This window comes from Rhinatrema bivittatum, chromosome 19, assembly GCF_901001135.1.
Source record: "Rhinatrema bivittatum chromosome 19, aRhiBiv1.1, whole genome shotgun sequence".
Taxonomy (NCBI): Eukaryota; Metazoa; Chordata; class Amphibia; order Gymnophiona; family Rhinatrematidae; genus Rhinatrema; species Rhinatrema bivittatum.
In genome coordinates this window covers 24,278,128-24,301,141 of record NC_042633.1, presented here as the reverse complement: position 1 = coordinate 24,301,141, position 23,014 = coordinate 24,278,128, and the positions used below count along the sequence as shown (strand labels likewise).

Here is a 23,014-nt window from a genome sequence, read left to right as displayed (position 1 = left end):
GTGTCAGCTGTGCTCCTTTGGTCTCCTGCCTTGCAAGGGGACTGGATTTAAATTCAACATCAAAATAAAAATGATTAAATAATTTCTTGGCGTCCCCTCTCTCCTGCTCTATAACGTTGCCAAAATCTGTCCTTTCCTTTCTGAACACACTACCGGATCCCTTAGCCAGTCTTTCATTTCCTCCCGTTTACACTATTGCAACCTGCTCCTCACAGGTCTCCCAGAGAGCGAGCTCTCCCCACTGCAATCTATCCTAACTTCAGCTGCGTGACTGATCTTTTGCCAAAGTTGCTATGCTCACACAACTCCTCTTCTGAAGTCCCTGCATTGGCTCCCACCTACTGTTCAAGTTCCTCTTTCTAACCTACAACTGCCTTCCCTCTGCAGCACCTCACTACCTCGCCTCTCTCTCTCTCTCTTTCCCCGCCTCCTGGTGAACTCTGCTTGTCAGATAAGTCACTCCTATCTGTGCCCTTCTCCTGGGCTGCAAATGCCTGACTCCGTGCTTTCCAGCTGGCTGTGCTGTGTGCTTGGAATAGTTTGCCTGAAGTGGTGCGTCCTGCTCCCTCTTGCCATGTTTAAATCCCAGCTTATGCCACACCTTTTTGAAACTGCTTTTAAATCTTATGCCTGAATGTCTGCTTTTAGTCTTGTACCTAACCTTCTTTTCTACCACTGTCTTGCATTATGAAATACCCCAAGTCTCTTGCCCTGTATGTATGTTTCTTATTAGGTTGTAAGCTCTACCTAGCAGGGACTGTCTTTTGTATGTTTGTATGGTTCTGTGTATGTCTGTAGTGCTATAGAAATGTTAAGTATTAGTACTACTGAAGTGGGGTGGGATAGCTGCATGGGTGGGGGGTGTCTGATTTATAATCAATGGTACCTTGCCCCCAACCAAACTTAAAATCATCAGTAGTTAAGCAAGGGAAGCTCTTACAGATGACATAAAAATTGCTCTTTCTGTTTGTAATGCTATGAACTGTCCTCTAGCTCTTGCCGTGGGCTGGAGGCTGGGGCCCTGGTGTGGCCCCTCTTCCCCTGGTTATTTTCGGTATAAGAGGCTTCTAACAAAACTAAAAAGTCATGGGATTGGAGGTGATGTCCATTTATGGATTGCAAACTGGTTAAAGGACGAAACAAGAGAAGAGGATTAAATGGTCTGTTTTCACAGTGGAAAAAGATAAACCGTGGCATGCCTTAGGAAGCTGTACTTGGACTGGTGCTTTTTAATATATTTATAAATGATCTGGAAAAGGGTATAAGGAGTGAGGTGATCAGATTTACGGATGACAAAATTATGTAGAGTAGTTAAATCTCAAGCGGATTATGATGAATTGCAGGGGGACCCAATTTTAACATGGACAAGTGCAAAGTGATGCATATAGGGAATAGTGCATATAGGGAATACCGTTTCCCTTACCCCTGCCTCTAACGCAGGGGTAAGGGTAAGCGGTAAGTTAGCAGGTTAAACGCGCGGCAAAACTGCAGGTTAAAAAAGCGATAGTTGGGGCGCGCGTTACTGTATGGGAGGGAATAGCTAATTCGATCGTCTACATCTAATATATATGCCGCGGGCGGAAGAGGTTACCCGGTGATTTAAAGAGGCGGTAAGAATGGGTTAAAGGGGATAGTGTATCGCGGGTTGGACTAACGCGGCCGAAAAGTGAGTAGAAAGCGGGTTAGAAGCAGGGTAACCGCGGCCGCACTTTACTGTTTTGACCTGAATGTTAGGTTCTATCTTAGCAGTTACCACCCAGGAAAGAGATCTAGGTGTCATAGTGGATAACACATTGAAATCGTTGGCCCAGTGTGCTGTGGCCATCAAGAAAGCAAACTGAATGTTAGGAATTAGCAGGAAGGGAATGGCGAATAAAATGGTGGCTGTCAAACTGCCTCTCTATTACTCCAGGCTGAGACTGCATCTTGTATACTGTGTGCAATTCTGGTCACCGCATTTCAAAAAAGATATAGTTGCACTGCAGAAAGTGCAGAGAAGGGTGACCAAAATAAGGGGCACAGAATCTGCCCTATGAGGAAAGGCTAAGGAAATTAGGGTTGTTCAGTTTGGAGAAGAGATTTGGGGGGAGGAGGCTATGATACACAATCAAGAAAGGACTTGAACAAGTTAATATAAAGCAGTTATTTACTCTCTCAGAATAGGAGGAGGGGGGCCACTCCATGAAGTTAGCAAGTAGCTCATTTAAAACAAATGGAAGAAAATTATTTTTCACTCATCATATAGTTAATCTCTGTAATTCATTGCCAGAGGATGTGCAACTGGGTTTAAAAAACGTTTGGTTAGATTCCGTGTGGGAAAAAAAAAAATCCATAAACTGCAATTAATTAATTAATTAATATACAGACCTTCATGACAGGTGTCATATCAAATCGGTTTACATGGAACAAGGGGAAAAAAACATTATTATCAATCATTTAACAGTAAAATAATCAGAGGAGGTAAAAAAGTTACATATAACAAGGAGATCGAACTTGGGAATAGAAGAAAGAGAATGACAGAGGGATAACCATTGTGATAAAAAGGGTATCACTATGTAAGTTGTCCTGTAGGCTTGAGATGTGGAGTTCCGAAAGTGAATAGATTAAGGGAAAGCTTGGCTAAATAGCCAGGTTTTAAGTTTTTTTCGAAATGTTTGTAGGCAGGGTTCCTGAGGTAAATTGTTCCAAATAGAGGGACCTGCTATCGAGAATGCTCTTTCTTTGGTTGCGGTGTGGCGTGAAGTTTTGTTAGGAGGTACATGGAGAGATCCTTTGTATGATTCTCTGATGGGTCTGGATGAGGAATGAAGTTTGAGGGGGAATTGGAGGTCCAACAGGTGTTGTTTGTGGATTATGGTAAGGGATTTGTGTAAGATTCGATAGTTTATTGGCAGCCAATGTAGGTTCTTTAAGATGGGGGAGATGTGATCTCTGCGATTTTTTATTAATTTTATTAATATTAATTAAACAATAGTACTGTGAGGTTTATTTAATGTTTGGGTACTTGGGACCTGGCCTGATCCCTCTTGGAAACAGGATACTGGGGTTGATGGACCCTTGGTCTGACCCAGTATGCCATATCTTATGTAATCTGGGCCCCGTGTGCACCGCTGTAAGCACGAGCATCAGCTTCTTGGAGGGTTTCCACTTATTAGGCTGATGGGGGAGGCCAGGAAACGGCGGGACTCTCCGCTATGAATACGCATCGGGGGGCAATAGCTATGCTTTGCCTATTGAAAAAGTGGTTCGGTCGCCTGCGGGGGCTGGAGCCGATCCCTCGGGACCTCAGCATGAATATGCATCACATATCTTTACATACGCGTGCTCCGCAATGTGCATGCTTTGCGTGACCTTGAAAAGCCGCCTTGGAACCGGTTTCTATTTGTTAACCTTTATTTCCGGGCCTGCGATGAACAGCCACTTATTATCCGCCCGGCGTGCAAATACGGTTTTACGCCCCACGACGTCATGCCCTATCTCCAAACCTGCACAAGAATCTTCGCCCCCCCCCCCCCTAATGACGTCACGCTCCCTTGACGCCCCTACCATTCTCTCCAGCTCTTGCACAATTACCCCCTCCCTGGCTGCACGTAGTCCATGCGCCTCCCGCCCCGCCTACCCCGCGCCAGCCCATGATCTATCAACACTCTCGGCCATGGACGCCGGGCACGCTGACTCTGGCCAACCGCGATCGAGCTTCGACCTCCTGATAGCCAATCAGCGCTCGGCCCACCGCGCGGTTCTCAGGCCTACCTTTCGGCAGCCTGCCGCCAATCAGCCCGGCGGCGTGAATGAGCGGTGGCGGCGGCAGCCAATCCAAAGTCGACGGGACGTATCTGTGGGAGTCTTCCTGACGGAGGAACCAGCAGCCAATGGGCTTGGCGGGAAGTCAGTGGCGGGCGCGGCTCCCCGAGGCCCCGCCCCATCGCTGAGCTGTGATTGGATGGTTACATTGTAACGCTGGGCTCAGTGTTACAGTGTAGCTGCGGCCGTGTTAAGAGAGCTGGGAGAGGAGCTTGGGACGTTGCAAGGACGCGGGTGCAAGAGGGTCCTAACCTTGCACTGACTGTGGTGCAAGGACCCCTTCCCCCCCCTCCACTGACAGTGCACAGAGGAGCAATAAACCTCCCTGAGTCTAGTGGAAAAGGGCCCTCTCCCTCACCGATTTTAGTGTCCTAGTGCAAGAGGGATCCTGCACACCTCCACTCCCCATTGACACTAGTGCAAGAGGAGCTGTACCCACCCACCCCCTTCCCCTAGTATTGGTCCAAGAGGGTCTCTGTCCCTCTCTCCCTCTACCTCTGTCCCCTCTCGGACTCTCTAGGGTCTCAGGCAAGGGCTTATCCGCCGCCATGCCCCTGGCTCGCAGCCTGTCCGTCACCTCATTGACTGGCCTGGAGGACTGGGACGATGACCTGGACCTGGAGAACACCGTGCTCTTTGAGGTGGCCTGGGAGGTGGCCAACAAAGGTCAGTGGAGGGAAAGGAGGAGGGGGTGTAGATGCCAAGAATAGGGGAATATCTTCATTATTAGGGTTTTACATTGGTGGTGGGGGAGTATTTGCATCATTAGTCTCTTAGATTGCAGGGATGGGGAGTATCTGCATTATTACTTAGATTGGAGTTGAGGCATTATTACTGTCTTGGGATGGGGAGTATCTGCACTATTACTGTCTCAGATTGGGGGATGGGGTGCAGGTCCCACTTGTGAAGGAGGACGTAGGGGTAGAGATTTCTGGTGATATGGGCATAATGCTGAGACGTGGTTATGGATCCTGTAGATCTTTTGCACCTATCACATCATAGGGAAGTTGGACATTTATGCTCTCCTCGGAGGTGCACATGCTGGAGCTCGGGCCCCTACACCCTACCAGGTGTGACTAGGCACAACTGGTTTTCCTGTCTCCAGTGCTTTACCCTTTCTCTGCACCCAGTATTTTGCTGTTACAGGTAGAGCAGATGAAAGCCGAGAACAGACCCTGCGGGAAGGCAGTGGTGTGGATAGTAGAGTTTGATTCTCAGCAGAATTTAAATGGAAAAGCCAGAGGGGGATGCCAGCAGTGCCCTGTCCTAGTGCCAGAGAGGGGACTCCGGCAGTGTGAGCCTGCTCCCAGCAGTGCCCTGTCCTAGTGCCAGAGAGGGGACTCCGGCAGTATGAGCCTCCTCCCGGCAGTGCCCTGTCCCAGTGCCAGAGAGGGGACTCCGGCAGTGTGAGCCTCCTCCCGGCAGTGTCCCGTCCCAGTGTCAGAGAGGCAGTGTGAGCCTCCTCCCGGCAGTGCCCTGTCCTAGTGCCAGAGAGGGGACTCCGGCAGTGTGAGCCTGCTCCCAGCAGTGCCCTGTCCTAGTGCCAGAGAGGGGACTCCGGCAGTGTGAGCCTGCTCCCAGCAGTGCCCTGTCCTAGTGCCAGAGAGGGGACTCCGGCAGTGTGAGCCTCCTCCCGGCAGTGCCCTGTCCCAGTGCCAGAGAGGGGACTCCGGCAGTGTGAACCTGCTCCCGGCAGTGCCCCGTCGCAGTGTCAGAGAGGCAGTGCCCCGTCCCAGTGCTAGAGAGGCAGTGTGAGCCTGCTCCCGGCAGTGGCCCCGTCGCAGTGCCAGAGAGGCAGTGTGAGCCTGCTCCCGGCAGTGGCCCCGTCGCAGTGCCAGAGAGGCAGTGTGAGCCTGCTCCCGGCAGTGCCCCGTCCCAGTGCCAGAGAGGGGACTCCAGCAGTGTGAGCCTCCTCCCGGCAGTGTCCCGTCCCAGTGCCAGAGAGGGGACTCCAGCAGTGTGAGCCTCTTCCCGGCAGTGCCCGGTCCCAGTGCCAGAGAGGGGACTCCAGCAGTGTGAGCCTCTTCCCGGCAGTGCCCCGTCCCAGTGCCAGAGAGGGGACTCCAGCAGTGTGAGCCTCCTCCCGGCAGTGTCCCGTCCCAGTGTCAGAGAGGCAGTGTGAGCCTCCTCCCGGCAGTGCCCTGTCCCAGTGCCAGAGAGGGGACTCCAGCAGTGTGAGCCTCCTCCCGGCAGTGTCCCGTCCCAGTGCCAGAGAGGGGACTCCAGCAGTGTGAGCCTGCTCCCGGCAGTGCCCTGTCCCAGTGCCAGAGAGGGGACTCCAGCAGTGTGAGCCTCCTCCCGGCAGTGTCCCGTCCCAGTGTCAGAGAGGCAGTGTGAGCCTCCTCCCGGCAGTGTCCCGTCCCAGTGCCAGAGAGGGGACTCCAGCAGTGTGAGCCTGCTCCCGGCAGTGCCCTGTCCCAGTGCCAGAGAGGGGACTCCAGCAGTGTGAGCCTCCTCCCGGCAGTGTCCCGTCCCAGTGTCAGAGAGGCAGTGTGAGCCTCCTCCCGGCAGTGTCCCGTCCCAGTGTCAGAGAGGCAGTGTGAGCCTGCTCCCGGCTGTGCCCTGTCCCAGTGCCAGAGAGGGGACTCCAGCAGTGTGAGCCTCCTCCCGGCAGTGTCCCGTCCCAGTGTCAGAGAGGCAGTGTGAGCCTCCTCCCGGCAGTGTCCCGTCCCAGTGTCAGAGAGGCAGTGTGAGCCTGCTCCCGGCAGTGCCCTGTCCTAGTGCCAGAGAGGGGACTCCAGCAGTGTGAGCCTCCTCCCGGCAGTGTCCCGTCCCAGTGTCAGAGAGGGGACTCCAGCAGTGTGAGCCTCCTCCCGGCAGTGTCCCGTCCCAGTGCCAGAGAGGGGACTCCAGCAGTGTGAGCCTCCTCCCGGCAGTGTCCCGTCCCAGTGTCAGAGAGGCAGTGTGAGCCTCCTCCCGGCAGTGTCCCGTCCCAGTGTCAGAGAGGCAGTGTGAGCCTCCTCCCGGCAGTGTCCCGTCCCAGTGTCAGAGAGGGGACTCCAGCAGTGTTCTGTGCAGGGATGTGCAAAGTGTTTTTCTTTTCCTATTTTGTTCTCTCGGCCCTCCTATTCCCAGTTGGTGGCATCTACACTGTGATCCAGACGAAGGCTAAGATCACCTCGGACGAGTGGGGGGAGAACTACTTCCTGATCGGCCCTTACTTTGAGCATAATGTGCGGACCCAGGTGGAGCTGATTGAGGCCCCAAACCCGGCTATCAGGCGCACCCTGGATGCCATGAACTCCAAGGGCTGCAAGGTAAGAGCAGGCCTGGGGCCTATCCCCCCCCCCCCCCCCCTGTGCTCTGTCCCTGCTGGGATGCTTCCCCTGTCGTTGCCCCCAGCCATAGTGTGGACAGGGGCAGGAGCTGCCCCGTCCCTATCTAGGGGAGCTCCTAAATATAGAGCCGGCTGGTGAGCGGCAGTGCGCGTGAGCCAGGGATCTGGTTACTGCACAGCGTCCCTGCTAAAGGTCAGCCTGCCACCCCTACGCTATTTCCACTCCCCCCCCCCCCACCAGCACCACCACCACTGGGGTGGAGGGCTGCCAGCGAGGTAGCAAAGCAAGAGGGGAGGCCTGGACGTGACTCAGCTAGTCAGAAGCTTCTTGGATATACCCCGCCCAGGGCAGGATGAAATCAGCTTGCTTTCTATGCTGTCACTCATTTAGTGGCTCCCCCCATCTTGTGCCCAAAAGGACCCAGGGGCCCCAGGCCTCTGTCTGCGATGTGCTGCCAGGCCACCATATTCCCCCCCCCCCCCCCACACTTACCTGATCTAATACAGGGGCCCCAGCCAGTCTAAAGGGGCCCCGGGCGCACATCCCGCCAGGCCGCCTTCCTCTTCCCCCACACTCCAATAGCAAGGCTCCAGCGGGTCCCTTCAGGCAAGCCAGGGGGGGCCCCAGGCTTCTGCCAGGCCCCCCCCCCCCCACCCCAGACTGGCACATGGGACCCAGCTGCCGGACGTCCAGCTGTGACCTGCTCTATGCCCCCCCCCCGTCAGCACAAGGTTCCAGCTCTCTGGGAGGGCCTTCCCCTCTTGCCACCCCTGATTTGGTGTAGGGGCCCCAGGCTTCCTCTAAAAATGCCGCCAGGAAGGGGCCTGGCCAGGGTACTGCGGCAGCTCCTAGGGGCCACTGCAGACCTTCCCTCTTCCGGACCGGGGGGGGGGCTGGCTGGGATCTGAAGGCTTTTTTTTTTTCCCCTCCACCCTCTCTCCCGGTCTGGGTGCTGGCAGCTGTACTTTGGTCGCTGGCTCATCGAGGGCAGTCCCTACGTGATCCTGATTGACATCGCAGCCACGGCCTGGAACCTGGACCACTGGAAGACGGAGTTCTGGGACAGCTGCACCATCGGCATCCCCTGGTACGACCGCGAGGCCAACGATGCAGTGCTCTTCGGATTCCTCACCGCCTGGTTCCTGGGAGAGGTGGGTATGGAGTCCGTCCGTCCGTCTCGTCCGACTCCGCTGCCTCACTTCCCCTAGACCTGCTGGGCTTCCCAGGCTCTGGGCTCATCTCTCTCCTGGCCCCGTACTGCACCCCCCCCCCTCCCTCCAGGCCCGGATTCCTGTATTTCCCCAGGCTTTCCCTCCCCTCCCTAGCCCCAGGGTCCTTGCTGTCAGCCAGAGGAGGGCATTAATCATCTCTCAGGAGGGAAGTTGCACAGCAGCAGCGGTTGGCATATAGCTATAGGAAGTGGGCATTGTGTCATTCTGGCTGACACCAAGGCTGTCTCCTTTGCGCCCCCCCCCCCCCCCCAGCTGTCTCTGCCAAGGAGAGGTTGCCCGTCAACCCTTCCTGCCGTGTGTTGTCCCCCCTGGTCTTGTGTTTCCAGCTGAGAAATTGGTTTTGGTACATGAAGCGGGCACTGCCAAGGCACGTGCCATGGTGTGCCCACGTGAATAACCTGGCCCAGCCCTCCTGGTCACAGGAGTCCCAACTCGGCTGCGCCTGGTAGAAGGCGGACTTAAGGCCGGTTCAAACTGTCCTGTTGCATTTCCAGTATGCAGCTCAGAGTGAAGATGACAAGCCCTTCATCCTGGCTCACTTCCACGAGTGGCTGGCCGGCGTGGGCCTCTGCCTGTGTCGGATCCGGAAGCTTCCGGTGGCTACCATTTTCACCACCCACGCCACGCTTCTGGGACGCTACCTGTGTGCCGGCAGCGTCGACTTTTACAATAACCTGCAGAACGTAAGTCCTCTCGTTAGCCCCCGCCGGCCTGGCAGACGACGGGATGGAGCTCTGCGTCTTTGGGGATCTGGTGGGTGCCATCCTCGTCTCTACTGATGCTCCATTTTCTGTGCCCCCCACCCCCCTGCAGTTTAATGTTGATAAGGAGGCAGGAGACCGACAGATCTATCACAGGTACTGCATGGAGCGAGCAGCTGTCCAGTGCACGCATGTCTTCACCACAGTGTCGCAGATCACCGCCGTGGAGGCGGAGCACCTCCTGAAACGCAAGCCCGGTGAGAAGGGGGCGGGGTTGACCGAGAGTCTTCACCAGCCTGGGGGATGGTTTGCTGGAGGATGTTCACGAGGACGCTTCCAGAGTTGAAACTTGCATGGCCAGGGGAGCGGGAGCGGCAAATTATTGATGGGAGCGTTCAGAAGGGTTAAAATGAAATGCTTTTAATCGTCATGGAAGGGGGGGGTCTCTGGGATGGGGTTTCCATAACCCTTCCTGTCCCTGCTCTCCCAGCTCCTGGCATGGTTGAGCTTCCTTCGGGCCCAATAGACACAGAATTAGAAGAAAACCGTCAGTCTATAATAATAATAAAACCTGTATCTCATCTGATTTGTGACCCGAACAAGAGAAGCCTCCGGCCTTTCCTGAGTTGTAGATGAGGGCTGCTAGCTCTCTGAGCAGGCCAGGAGGGTAACCCACGTGTCTGTGTCTCTCCTCCCTCTCTGCCCAGATGTGGTCACGCCCAACGGTCTGAATGTGAAGAAGTTCTCTGCCATGCACGAGTTCCAGAACCTGCACGCTCAGAGCAAGGCCCGGATCCAGGAGTTCATTCGGGGCCACTTTTACGGGTGAGGCTTGGTTGCGGGTCTCTTGACCTTCGCTGGCGCGGGGCCGCGCCTTCCAGCCCCGCGCTGGCTGGCGGCAGCAGTGCGCTGTGTCTTTGAGGCCCGCGGCTCTGCGGTGGGAATGGGCTCGCCTGGCCCCCTTGTCTCGCCTTCTCCCGGGTCTGTGCCTCGCGTGCTTTCGCAGCGCGGGATGGCGGATTGTTATCCCCAGCATCCAGCAGAGAACCTGCAGCGGGGAGGGGAGGGATTGGGGTGATAAATGCTACGGGGGCCTGAGAGCTGCTTCTCTCTCTCTCTCTCCCTTTCACAGTCACCTGGACTTCAACTTGGATAAGACCCTGTTTTTCTTCATCGCCGGACGCTACGAGTTCTCGAACAAAGGGGCCGATATCTTCCTGGAGGCCCTCGCCCGTCTCAACTACCTGCTGAGGGTGAGAAGGGAGGGAGAACGGGCACCAAGACGCAGGACTCTGTAAGAGGGGTGGGGCAGACAGAGATGATGTCCCTGTTAGGGGGTGAGATGGACAACATCGCTCTTGTCCTGAGCCCGGCCTGCAAAGCTCCCCTGATGCTCTGTTCTCCCTCCCGCAGGTGAATCAGAGTGATATCACGGTCGTAGCTTTTTTTATCATGCCAGCCAGGACCAACAATTTCAACGTGGAGACTCTCAAGGGACAGGCTGTGAGGAAACAGCTCTGGTGAGTGCTCCTGCTTGTGCGCTCTCTCGGGAGGAGACCATTGTGTGATGACCCGGCTTGTGTGGCGGGGGAGGAGGAGGCCCAGGATAACGGCCTGCCCACTCCCTCTTGGGTGGGTGCCTGGGTTGCTTCCAGCCTGTGCGCTTTCAAGGGCCCCCTTTCAGCATGGAGCCAGTTACTTCTTCCGGGAGCCGAGCTATGGGCCCAGCAGTGTTGTTGCTTCACTGGGGACTCAGCTGACCTTTTGCCCTGCAGCTTTAAAGCCCCCTCTGCTGGTGAGCCCCCCCTCCCCCCCCCCAAGCAATGGTGCCCAAGCAGGAGTTTTTATGCTGTCCACCCTGGGGTCTAAAATCTTGGACCTGCCCCCTCTCTCCTCACCTGCTCTCATCCGTGTTACGATCCCCCTCACACCAACAAGAACCAGTGAAGCTGCCTCCGCCTCCTTTATTCATAAAATCTCTCTCTCTTTTTATTAGGGATACAGCCAATGCGGTGAAGGAGAAGTTTGGGAAGAAGCTGTATGAATCCCTCCTGGTGTGAGTGTCAACACTGCCCCCTATTGGAATGGGGGGTGTCTGCATACAGGTTTCCTTGTCCTCCTCTCACTCCCCCACACCTGCCCACCCAACATACTCATTTCTCATGCAATTTCCATGCTTCTCTTCCCAGCTTTTCCAGCCCTCTATTCTAGGGGGAACGAGCCCTGGGAAAGGGCTCCCCCCACACTCCTCAGAAATAAACGTGGGGACGAGGACAGGTACCCAAGCTTAAAGGGCTGGTACGAGAAGCACTCCTGAGTGTCCTGTGGGTTCTCTTCACCTGGCATGAGGAAGATTAAGGCGTACATATTTGGCTCCCCCAAAGAGACCCTCCCTCATTAGGATAATGCCAGCTATGGCATGTAAGGGTTCCCCCTATTAGACACTGCTCCCTGAATGGGACGGATAACCTTGCCCCAGGGAACCTCCAACCCCACTCCGGAAGGACAGCTTAGGACAGCTCTGTCCTGTAGGAAGCCGTGACTCTTCGGCTGTCCTGCTCTCTCTTGCAGTGGTAACTTGCCAGATATGAACAAGATGCTGGACAAGGAAGACTTCACCATGATGAAGAGAGCCATCTTTGCAACACAGGTGCGACATGTCTTGCTGGGGTGAAGTGGGGGAAAAACTAGGCAAGACAGACAGACAAATTGCTCACACCCCTCCAGCTCTGAATTGGGTCTCCATGCTGGTGAGGAGTAGCATGTCATGCTTGAGGACATGGTGGCAGTGTGTCAGGGTGATTAGTTGGTTGCATGGTCAAATGTTTGGCCTATTGAGTGAATGGCTTTGTGTTTGGGCTATTGAGTGAAAGGCTAGTAGTTAGGTTGAATAGGCGATATAGTCAAGTGTTTTGGGTGTTGAGTTAATAACTGGTGGTTGGTTGATTGAGTGGCTGGTTATATGGCCAGATATATGGTTGGGCGGTTGTGTGTTTCAGTTGTTGAGTGACTGGCTAGCGGTTGGTTGAGTGGGTTGCATTGTTAAGTGTTTGGGTGATGGGATTGTTGGCTGGTGGTTGGTTGATTGGGTGGCTGCTTATTTGGGTTGTGAGGTGAGTGGCTGGTTGGTTGGTTGGGTGACTGTAGATTCCTGTTCAGCTTCACTGAACATGGCTGGAGGGGCTCAGTTCTTCCCTTTTCCCTTTCATATTAGTACAATCCAACTCCTGACAAAATGTACCCTGTGGATAAAGCCTAATTAGGTGATAAAATCCCTCTGCCCCTTTGTCGAAAGTCATCATCCCTTACATAAGAATCTGAGAGTGCTAACGGTGTCTTCCCTGGTTCCTAATTAATAATGGTTACGATCTCCTGTAGTTCAGAGCTGCCTTCCTTCCCAGGCAAGAAAGCAGCACTGAGAACTGACCCTAAAACTCTCCTCTTCCAGCGGCACTCCTTCCCCCCTGTCTGTACCCACAACATGCTGGACGACTCCACGGACTCCATCCTCACCACCATCCGGCGGATCGGTCTCTTCAATAGCAGTGCCGACCGGATCAAGGTGAGAGGGGACGGGGTGGACGGAGCCAGAACAGACCGTGCCGGGGGTGCAGGCTTCCTCGCTCACGTGCTGACTTGGCCTTTCTTCCATCGAACAGGTCATATTCCACCCCGAGTTCCTCTCGTCTACCAGTCCGCTCCTGCCTGTCGATTATGAGGAGTTCGTCCGGGGGTGTCACCTGGGAGTCTTCCCTTCCTACTACGAACCCTGGGGCTACACGCCAGGTAAGGTACCAGCCGTGCAAAGGGAACATAAACATCCATTCCCTCGCCTCTCCCTCTCTCTCCTCCCTTCCCCCATCACCTTCTTATCTCTGTGATGTGGTGGGAAAATGATTTTCTTTTTTTTTTTTTTTTTTCCCACCTCCTCTCCCCGCACCCCTTCACCCAGCTGAGTGCACTGTGATGGGGATCCCCAGCATCTCCACCAACCTGTCTGGCTTTGGCTGTTTCATGGAGGAGCACATCGCTGACCCCTCGGCCTACGGTGAGTGTCGGAGGACTCCTGAGGAAATGCAGGTTCAGATTAATTAGCAAGGCTCCTTCCCCCATCAGGCATCACAGGGAGATGGTGGTCTTAGACTAACTGGGCCCGTTAATACTATCAGGGATGTGTCAGTTACAGCAGGTATTACAGACGGGAGGGTGAGGGAGAAAGTTCTGAATTCTTTGTGTTCTGTGTTTTATACAGGGACAAATCACAAATGTCCTTATCTACTTCTCCATACATGGTACCAAACTGTCAGATTAGCCAATTCTGTGACATCACTCCATTGATCTAATAGTGATTGGTGGATAAGACTGGAGAGTTAGAATGTATGGCATTGTATGAGGTTCTAGGCATCTCAGCAGTGTGGTGGAAGGAAGATTAACCAATGGGACACTGATACCACAGTGAAAATTATATTGACATGGCAGGGCAGATCACATTGTGTGGGTTGCACTATATGGAAAAGATGGCATAGTAATGAGCAGAATAAGTCCTGCAGGAAACAAAATACACTTGTTTTGAATTCTTATGGATAGAAATTCCATGTGTGGTGAGTTAAGAGTACAGCAGTGGGTGTTTCCCTGTACGTACCAGGATCAGTCCAGACGGTGGGTTATGTCCCCCGTCCAGCAGATGGAGTCAGACAAGGCTTCGGAGGGTGCTGGCATATAAACCAGTGCGCACCCTCTGTGAGACCTCAGTATCTTTCTGACTCCAGCAGATAGGAGTAGGGGAACCTTGGCTTCCCCTGTCTGGAGGATAGTTCCTTCTCTTTGCTATTTCTCTTACTTTTACTCTCTCTGAGGTTGGATCAAGTTATTTAAAAAAAAAAAAAAAAAAAAAGTTGGAGGTTAGGGAGGTTCTATTGGTTTGCAGGCAGTGCTGTCCTGTCTCCTCTCCCATCCCTTTCTCCGAGGGGTAAGTTCTCTGATTGGAATTTCCATCTGGACTGATCCATGGTACTACAGGAACGAAAATTAGCAGGTAAGGAATAATTTTCTTATACTACCAATCACCTGGCCACGATGAAGAAACAGACTGTGAAATGCTAGTTGAACTTAGAAAGGCAAATACATCTGGCAACACAATAATAATGGGAGATTTCAATTACCCCAATATTAATTGGATCAAATTTCTCATCAGGACAAGCCAGAAAGGTTAAGTTTTCTTGATGCCTTAAATGATTGTTTCATGGAGCTACTGATCCTAGAACCGATGAGATGGGCAGCTACTTTAGATCTCATCCTGAGTGGATCTGGTGCAAGGGGTTACTGTGGTGGGGCCGCTGAGCAATAGCACTCATAATGCAATTAAATGTGATATAATCACCGGAAGGAGGGCATTAAGTAAAGCTGCTGCAGTAGCATAGAATGAGGAAATTAGTTAGAAAAAGAAAACCTAAAAGGAATGGTTGCAAATGCTAAAAGTTTGCATGAAGTGTGGATGTTGTTTAAAGATACCATTTTGAAAGCCCTGATAAAATATATTCCATGCATTGAAAAAAAAGAGGGAAGGAAGCGCAAATAAGTTAATGTGGTTTAATGGTGAGGTAAAAGAGGCAGTTAAAACTAAGAGCATCATTCAAAAAAATGGAAAGCAGACCCAAACGAAGAAAGCAGATAAGAGCATAAGCACTGGCAAGGTAGATGTAAAACAGTAGTAAGAGAGAAGTTGAGAAGAAGCTTTCCATAGATGCAAACATTAATAATAAAATCTTGTTCAAATACATTTGAAGCAAAAAGCCTGTGAGGGATTCAGTTGGGCCTCTAGCTGACCAAGAGATAAAAGGGGTGTTTAGAGAGGACAAGGAAATAGGGAAAACCTGAATGAAGTCTTTACTGAGGAGGATGGTGGGGCCGTTCTCATGCCGGAAACATTCTTTAATGGTGGCGATTTCTGAGCAACCAAAACAAAACTGTGGGATAATGGAGGATGTCATAGATCAAACTGACAAACTAAAGCTTGGCAAATCACCAGGGCCTAATGGTGTTCGCCCCAGAGTCCTAAAAGAACTCAACAGGAAATTACTAGCAATCCCTAACCTCTCGCTAAAAGCAGCCAGGATACCTAAAGAGTGGAGGGTGGCCAGTGTGACGCCAGCTTTTAAAAAGGGCTCCGGAGTGATCCGGGAAACTATAGACTGGCGAGCCTGACGTTTGGTGCCAAGCAAAATAGTAGAACTGTTCTTAAAAGCCAAGTCACTGGCTATATAAATAAACCTGGTTAATGGGGAGCCTGCTTGTAACAAGGGGAAGCCTTATCTTGCTAATCTTTTAAGCATTTTTCAAGGTGTAGATAAAGGCACTCCATGAAGTTAGCATGGGGCACATTTAAAACTAATTGGAAAAAGTTCTCTTTTACTCAACGCACAATTAAACTCTGGAATTTGTTGCCAGAGGATGTGGTTAGTGCAGTTAGTACAGCTGTGTTTAAAAAAGGATTGGATAAGTTCTTGGAGGAGAAGTCCATTACCTGCTATTAAGTTCACTTAGAGAATAGCCACTGCCTTTAGCAATGGTAACATGGAATAGACTTAGTTTTTGGGTACTTGCCAGGTTCTTATGGTCTGGATTGGCCACTGTTGGAAACAGGATGCTGGGCTTGATGGACTCTTGGTCTGACCCAGTATGGCATTTTCTTATGTTCTTAAGATGTAGTGTAGTTTGGATTTTCAGAAGGCATGTGACAAAGTCCCCAGCGAGAGAGACGTCAGGAAATTGAAAAGTTGTGGGCTGGTAACTGGTTAAAAGACAGGAAACCGGGTGGGACTAAATGCTCAGCTTTTCCCGATGGAGCAAGGTCATTAGTGGAGGACCGCAGGTCACTACTGGGACCTGTGCTGTTTAACATTCATTGATGAGCTGGAAAAGGGATTGGTAAGCGAGGCGGTCACATCTGCCAATGACACACAAAAGTATTCTAAGGTGTTAAAACTGGAGGAATTAGAGGGACTCTGGGAGTCTAGGAGGCTGGGCATGTAAATGGCAAATACAATGTCCCTGCATGCACCTAGATCGATCCAGACTCCTGGGTTTTGCCTGCCTTCCAGCAGATGGAGACAGAGAGAGTTGCACTGGCACATAACCTGGTGCACCGCCTGCAGTCCCTCAGTATTTTCTCTGTCTCCAGCAGATGGTGGAGGTGCAAAACCTGCAGACTGAATATTAGTTTACTAATATTTTCTCCCTCTTTTTCTTTTTTTTTTTTTAAGTTAGAGAGGAGATTAGGAAAGAAGAGGAAGTCCTCCCAGGAGGTTGGCAGGTCCTGGTGAGGCCATCCCTTCTGGTCTTGAGGTGGACGAGCAGGGGGTTGGGAATCCTTGTTGGCTCGGTCCTTTTCGCCGCCGGGGGTGGATAACTGGCCAGTTTCCTCACCCCTAGGAGGATGGTCCGGAGCCTCCTGCCCAGCTTCAGGGAAGTGTTCTTAGCTTTAAAGTTTACAAAAAGGAAAAAGAGGATCTCTCTTTTTTTTTTTCTTTCTGTGGTGGTGTCCGTGCAGCGGAACAGATCGCGGGCAGCCCGCTAGGTGCTCAGTGCGTGGTGGCGGCGGTGAAAAAGCAAAGAGAACGTTAGGAATGATCCGAAAAGGAATGAAGAATAAAACAGAAATTCCTGTTCATACCTCAGATCAGTCCAGACTCCTGGGTTTTGCCTCCCTGCCAGCAGATGGAGACAGAGAGTTTCACTGACACTGTCTCCAGCAGATGATAGGAGTAAAACCTGCAGTCTGGAGTTTAAAAATAAATAAATAAATAAATAAATAAATAAAGATAGAAAGATGAGGAGAATGCAGAGGACAATCCACCTGATAGAGCAGGGGATTGGTGGCTGCTCTTTTGATTCTGCCCAGGCCTTTAGGAGGGTTTGATAGCCAGTGGTGCTGGCTTCCTCATACCCTGCCTCTTCCCCCCCCCCCCCCCCCCAATGGTAACTCTATTGCTACATTATTTACATGGAGTAAATAAACGTGGATAAAGGTGAGCCAGTTATTATACCGGTAGTTTATCTGGATTTCCAGAAAGCATTTGACAAAGTCCCTCATGAGAGACGACTTAGGAAATTACAAAGTCATGGGATAGGGGGCAGTGTCTTTATTGTGGATTGCCCACTGGTTAAAAGATAGAAAGCAGAGAGTAGGGCTGAATGGTAAACTTTCCCAATGGAGAAAGGTGAATAGTGGAGGGCCCCGGGGATCTATTCTGGGACCAATGCTTTTTAATATATTTATAAATGGCTTGGAAATGGGAACAAGTAGTGAGGTGATTAAATTTGCCGATGACACAAAATTATTCCAAGTTGAGAAATTGCAAGAGGACCTTGCAAAACTGGGAGACCGGGCATGCAAATGGCGAATGAAATTTAATGTGAACAAGAGCAAAGTGATGCACTTAGGGAAGAGTAACCCAAATTATAGTTACGCAAAGCAAGGTTCCATATTAGGAGTCACCATTCAAGAAAAGGATCCAGGCATTGTCCTTGATGATACGTTGAAATCTTCTGCTCAGTGTGCAGCAGCAGCAGCCAAGAAAGCAAATAGAGTGCTAGGGAGTATTAGGAAAGGAATGGAGAATAAAACAGAGAATATCATAATGTCTCTATATCAATCCATGGTTGAGTACTGTGTGCAGTTCTGGTCCCCACGTCTCAAGAAAGATAGAGCAAGAATTAGAAAAGGTACAGAGAAGGGCGACCAAGATGATAAAGGGAATGGAATGAGTCCTCTGCAGAAAGGGTAAAGAGGTTAGGACTCATCAGCTTGGAGAAGAGACGGCTGAGGGGAGATAGGATAGAGATTTTTAAAATAATGAGTGGAATGGAAGGAGTAAACATTAAGCAGTTGTTTACTCTTTCAAAGAAGTTACTGAGTAATACATTTAAAACTAATGAGAGAAAATATGTTTTTACTCAATGTATAATTACATTCTGGACTTCATTGCCAGAGGATGTGGTGAAAGCTGCATTTAAAAAAAGGTTTGGACAAGTTCCTGGAGGAAAGATCCATTAACAATTATTCAGGTAGAGCTGCAGAAATCCACTGCTTATTCTTGGGATAAGCAGCTTGGAATCTTATCTACCTCTTGGGATCCTGCCCAAGTACTTGTGACCTGGCTTGGCCACTGTTGGAAACAGGATACTGGGCTTGATGGACCCTTGGTCTGACCCAGTATGGCAAGCCTTATGTTCTTATGAACATGGGAGAAGTTTATAAAATCAGGAGTGGGGTGGAACAGGTTAATAGGGAAAGGTTATTTACCCTCTCAAATAATACTAAAGCAAGGGACACCCCACGTAGCTAATGAGCAGCAGATTCAGAACGGATCAAAGAAAGCGCCTGGAGTGAAAAAAGTTATATCAGGCTCTATTGTGGGATCTGTTGCCAGAGACTGTGGTCAAGACATAAACCTATTATTAGCCAGGCAGAGTAAAGAAAGCCATTGCTATCCCGGGGGAGCGAGTGTTTTAGGATCCGTTGGATCGTTTCACAGTCACTTGGTCTGTTGTGCCACCTAATGGATGGAAGCTCACACAGCAACCAAGTCTGAATGAACCCTTCGGGCTTTGGCGCGGCTGAACTGCGGCATACGTAATACTACTTCAGGAACCCCCAGTGTATAGTCGTATGGATAGAAAAATGGCTGGTGTGTATTCATCTTTATAGCGACTGCAATAAAGCATGGTTTTTATCCAGCCACTTTTCTATCCCTACGGATAATGCACATCTCCCGGACGCTTAGCATCGGAGCCCGAGGGTTTGCAGCTCCCCGTGAGTCTCTCGCTCCTGCCTGGTCTCCCCTGACAGTACAGGGTGTCGCCAAGGCCTTTGATGAGAGGAGAGGGTGAGACGCTCCCTGGCCTGGACATGGTCAGGGGTGTATCTCTTTCTTTTCTTCACATGCAGCTCGGTGTGTCTGTCTCTCTCAAAGCTGACTGTCTCTTCTCCCCCCTCCCCCCCACAGGAATCTACATCTTAGACCGGCGCTTCCGGGCGCTCGATGACTCCTGCACGCAGCTCACCTCCTTCCTGTACAGCTTCTGCCAGCAGTCGAGGCGTCAGCGGATTATCCAGCGCAACCGCACCGAGCGTCTGTCAGACCTGCTGGACTGGAAGTACCTGGGCAGGGTGAGGGGTTCTTTTTCTGCTTTGCAGCGGAAGGTGGGGGTGGGGGGCGGGTTGCACCCTGGTCTCTCCCGACTGTCCAGGATGTTTTGGGCGGAGCCCACAGAGTCTGCTGCTCTCGAGGGGCCGGCAGCCTTACTGCCCTCCCGGGGGGAGAATTCTCCTGCCCTCGAGGATCTATTGCTGCCTTTCCCCTGGCACCTTCCATCCCCTGTCCTTGCCCAGCTGCTCCGGGCAGGGACGGTTGAGGATAGGTAGGAAGTGGTCAACCGCAATGTGGTCACCAATGCCTGCTTTTTTTTTTTTGTCTTTCTCTTGCAGTATTACATGTACGCCCGGCACATGGCACTTGCCAAAGCTTTCCCTGATAATTTCTTCTACGAGCCCCACGAACCCACAGCAGTAAGTACCAGTGGGGGCAGGGAAGAGAGGTAGACGTTGCCGCTCCTGTCCCGAGCCTACTGCTGGGGGGGGGGGCCCTCTCTCTCGCATGCGGCGGTGGAGCTGCTGGTTGGTGCCACGAGCAGCTGCTCCAGGCTGAGGAAGCAAGGGAGAAAATGGATGGAATCCAGCAGGCCGGAGCCTAACCCTGCCCAGTCCCAGGCCATGCGGCTCCCAGAGAGCAGGGAGAAGTGGACAGAGGGAAAGAGGGGTTGTCTATTAGCTCCAGCTTCTAATTCCCAGGCTACTGTGTGACCCTGGTGGATTCACTTTATCTCCCTCCGCTCTAATCCCCGGCTCTGTCACTGACTCTCTGTGTGTGACCCTGGGGGAGTCACTTTATCTCCCTGTGCCTCAGCTCTAATCCCCGGCTCTGTCACTGACTCTCTGTGTGTGACCCTGGGGGAGTCACTTTATCTCCCTGTGCCTCAGTTCTAATCCTTGTCATCCTTACTGACTTATTTTCTTTTTTATTACGCTCTTCCAGGCCCAAGGCTTCCGCTACCCCCGCCCAGCTTCTGTCCCCCCTTCGCCTTCCCTCTCCCGCCACTCCAGCCCCCACCACAGTGAGACGGAGGAGGATGATGAGCGCTACGACGAGGAAGAGGAGGCCGAGAAGGATCGCCAGAACATCAAGCCCCCGGCGATGGCCGTGGGCAACGTGCCGGAGTGGCGTAAGCGCTCCAAGAAGGGCTCGATCGATGCTAGCACTTCCAGCAATGCCAGTACCCCCACCAATCCCAGCAGCCCCAGCGACCTCAGCAGTGCAGCCAGCTCCCTTACAGAGGAGCGCAACTAGGCCTCACCTGCTCCCCAACGCCAGCACTTGCCCTGGCCCCTACTCACCCCCCCCCCTTCTGTTTGGGTTTGAGGCTGTCCACACACCCCCCCCCTCCTCCCTCCAGGCAGCCACGCTCCTGCTCTGCGGGCATGGACTCTGCACCTGGCGCAAACCCTCTGGGCGTGGGTCACCCAAGCTCTGTTCAGCAAGCTAGCATCTGCTAGAGGCTGGGCAGCAGTGGACCCTGCCTCTTTTCTCCCTCTGGTAGGTCTTCCTTCTCAGTCCTGTCCTCTGCCCTCCTGCCATCCCATTTCTCTCCTATGGGTTGGGTCTGGGGGACGACAGAAGGGGTTTTTAGTGATGGCTGCCAGGGCCTACACTGCAATGCATGGTCTGATGTCTGTGTGCTGCAGGTTGACTGGAACTGTGCCCCCTTTCTGAGCTGCAGTGGAGGTGCTGGGAGGGCCACCGGCGGGGGAGGGTGCAGCCTGGGCACGCACCTGCAGGCGGTGGTGGACTTGGTGAGGGACTGAGAGGGGCAGAGCCCAGGCTGCACTAGGTGGTCCCAGGCGGGTGGCGTTCTTACCTTTCCACCATGGCTGCTCTGGTGTGCCTTGAGCTGAGGTTTACATCTATCCAAGTGCGTGGATGAAGTCCCGTTTGCTGCTGTCTCTGCACTGGGCACTCGTGTGTGGCCTGGCGTAGGGTCCTGGGCTGCTGGGGGGGTGGTAAGAGGCACTGGTTGTGCTACCCTCACTGCTGTGTTTGCACTGTCGATGAGTCCCGGAGCCTGTGGCACTATCCTACCCCAGGCTGCTGTAGTGGATGCTGTAAAAGGAGCTGGGGCCTTTTTCCCCCCTCCATGGCCAGAGACGATTTCCTGCAGGGCAAGCTTTGGTATCCCAGTTCCACTGCCTGAGTGGTGACCTGGGCACCGTTAAACAGAAATCTGGTGGGGGGGGGGGGGAATGAAAAATAAAATTATTTAAGAATACGTGTTACAAGCTGGCTCAGTGCTTTCTGGTTGGTTACCTGCCTGTGTTTCTCTCCACAGCCTCTGTCTGGGTGGGGGTGGGGCTGGGTTCATCTGTTCCCATCGGACTTTATCCCCCGGGGGGGGGGGGGGGTGCCCGCTTGCCCCATGGGAGAGCAGGGGGGGGGGGCAATGGCAGAAGAATGGCCTGGAGCTCTAGGCTGGGGTCACAGGGTTCAGCTGGCATTTGGCATGGCCTAAAACAAAGATACACGCATGCCTCCCCCCCCCCCCCCTCCTTGTGCAGGGCTGCAGCTGCCAGAGAAGTCCCATTTCTATGGTGGTGGGGGGGGGGGGGGAAGGGAGAGGTGCTCTGCATCTAACCTGTCGTGGGGTGGGGGCTAGTGCTACTGCAGGAAAGGGAGCTGGGATGAGTGCCTGCTCTAGATGCGAGGAGGTACTCGGCCAAGCAGGGACTCATACGAGGGAGACTGCAGCTCCCTCTCACTGGGATAGAGCTGGGACTAGGACCCAGGATCCCTGACTCCTGCTCCTGCAAGCAAAGGCAAGGTGGCCCTTGCAAAACTCTGGCTCTCATCAAAGCAGCATTTCAGTGGCTTCTGGCAGCTGCTGGTTTAGAAAGCAGAAACGATTCTGACAGCGCAAGGGGAAAATGAGATGGACAGACCAGGCCAAAAGAAACCCACAAAACGGGGAGACCTGAAGGCATGGAGACAAAAGGAAAACCATCTCAGGGAACATCCTGATCTGGGGGTCTCATAGGAGGAGGAGGTTTATCACTGTCCTGGTGTTAGGGGCAGGGAATGTCCTGATCTGGGGGTCTCATAGGAGGAGGAGGAGGTTTATCACTGTCCTGGTGTTAGGGGCAGGGAATGTCCTGATCTGGGGGTCTCATAGGAGGAGGAGGTTTATCACTGTCCTGGTGTTAGGGGGCAGGGAATGTCCTGATCTGGGGGTCTCATAGGAGGAGGAGGTTTATCAGTGCCCTGGTGTTAGGGGGCAGGGAATGTCCTGATCTGGGGGTCTCATAGGAGGAGGAGGTTTATCAGTGTCCTGGTGTTAGGGGGCAGGGAATGTCCTGATCTGGGGGTCTCATAGGAGGAGGAGGTTTATCAGTGTCCTGATCTGGGGGTCTCATAGGAGGAGGAGGTTTATCAGTGTCCTGGTGTTAGGGGCAGGGAATGTCCTGATCTGGGGGTCTCATAGGAGGAGGAGGTTTATCAGTGTCCTGGTGTTAGGGGCAGGGAATGTCCTGATCTGGGGATCTCAGAGGAGGAGGAGGAGGTTTATCAGTGTCCTGGTGTTAGGAGCAGGGAATGTCCTGATCTGGGGGTCTCATAGGAGGAGGAGGTTTATCAGTGTCCTGGTGTTAGGGGCAGGGAATGTCCTGATCTGGGGGTCTCATAGGAGGAGGAGGTTTATCAGTGTCCTGGTGTTAGGGGGCAGGGAATGTCCTGATCTGGGGGTCTCATAGGAGGAGGAGGTTTATCAGTGTCCTGGTGTTAGGGGGCAGGGAATGTCCTGATCTGGGGGTCTCATAGGAGGAGGAGGTTTATCAGTGTCCTGGTGTTAGGGGGCAGGGAATGTCCTGATCTGGGGGTCTCATAGGAGGAGG

At 52.7% G+C, this 23,014-nt stretch overlaps 1 protein-coding gene across 1 annotated transcript; it reads left to right on the top strand.

Moving 5' to 3' along the window:
• The first annotated feature begins 3,973 nt into the window (after window positions 1-3,973).
• On the top strand, window positions 3,974-21,371 carry GYS1 (glycogen synthase 1). The gene is made up of 16 exons (XM_029585066.1): window positions 3,974-4,470; window positions 6,880-7,061; window positions 8,042-8,233; window positions 8,809-8,997; window positions 9,128-9,272; window positions 9,723-9,840; window positions 10,148-10,268; window positions 10,429-10,535; window positions 11,012-11,071; window positions 11,587-11,665; window positions 12,464-12,577; window positions 12,675-12,801; window positions 12,968-13,063; window positions 19,023-19,186; window positions 19,505-19,585; window positions 20,112-21,371. Exons 1-16 carry the CDS (start codon window positions 4,353-4,355, stop codon window positions 20,421-20,423), a joined length of 2,205 nt encoding a protein of 734 aa, XP_029440926.1. The 5' UTR covers window positions 3,974-4,352; the 3' UTR covers window positions 20,424-21,371.
• Window positions 21,372-23,014: the final 1,643 nt, after the last annotated feature.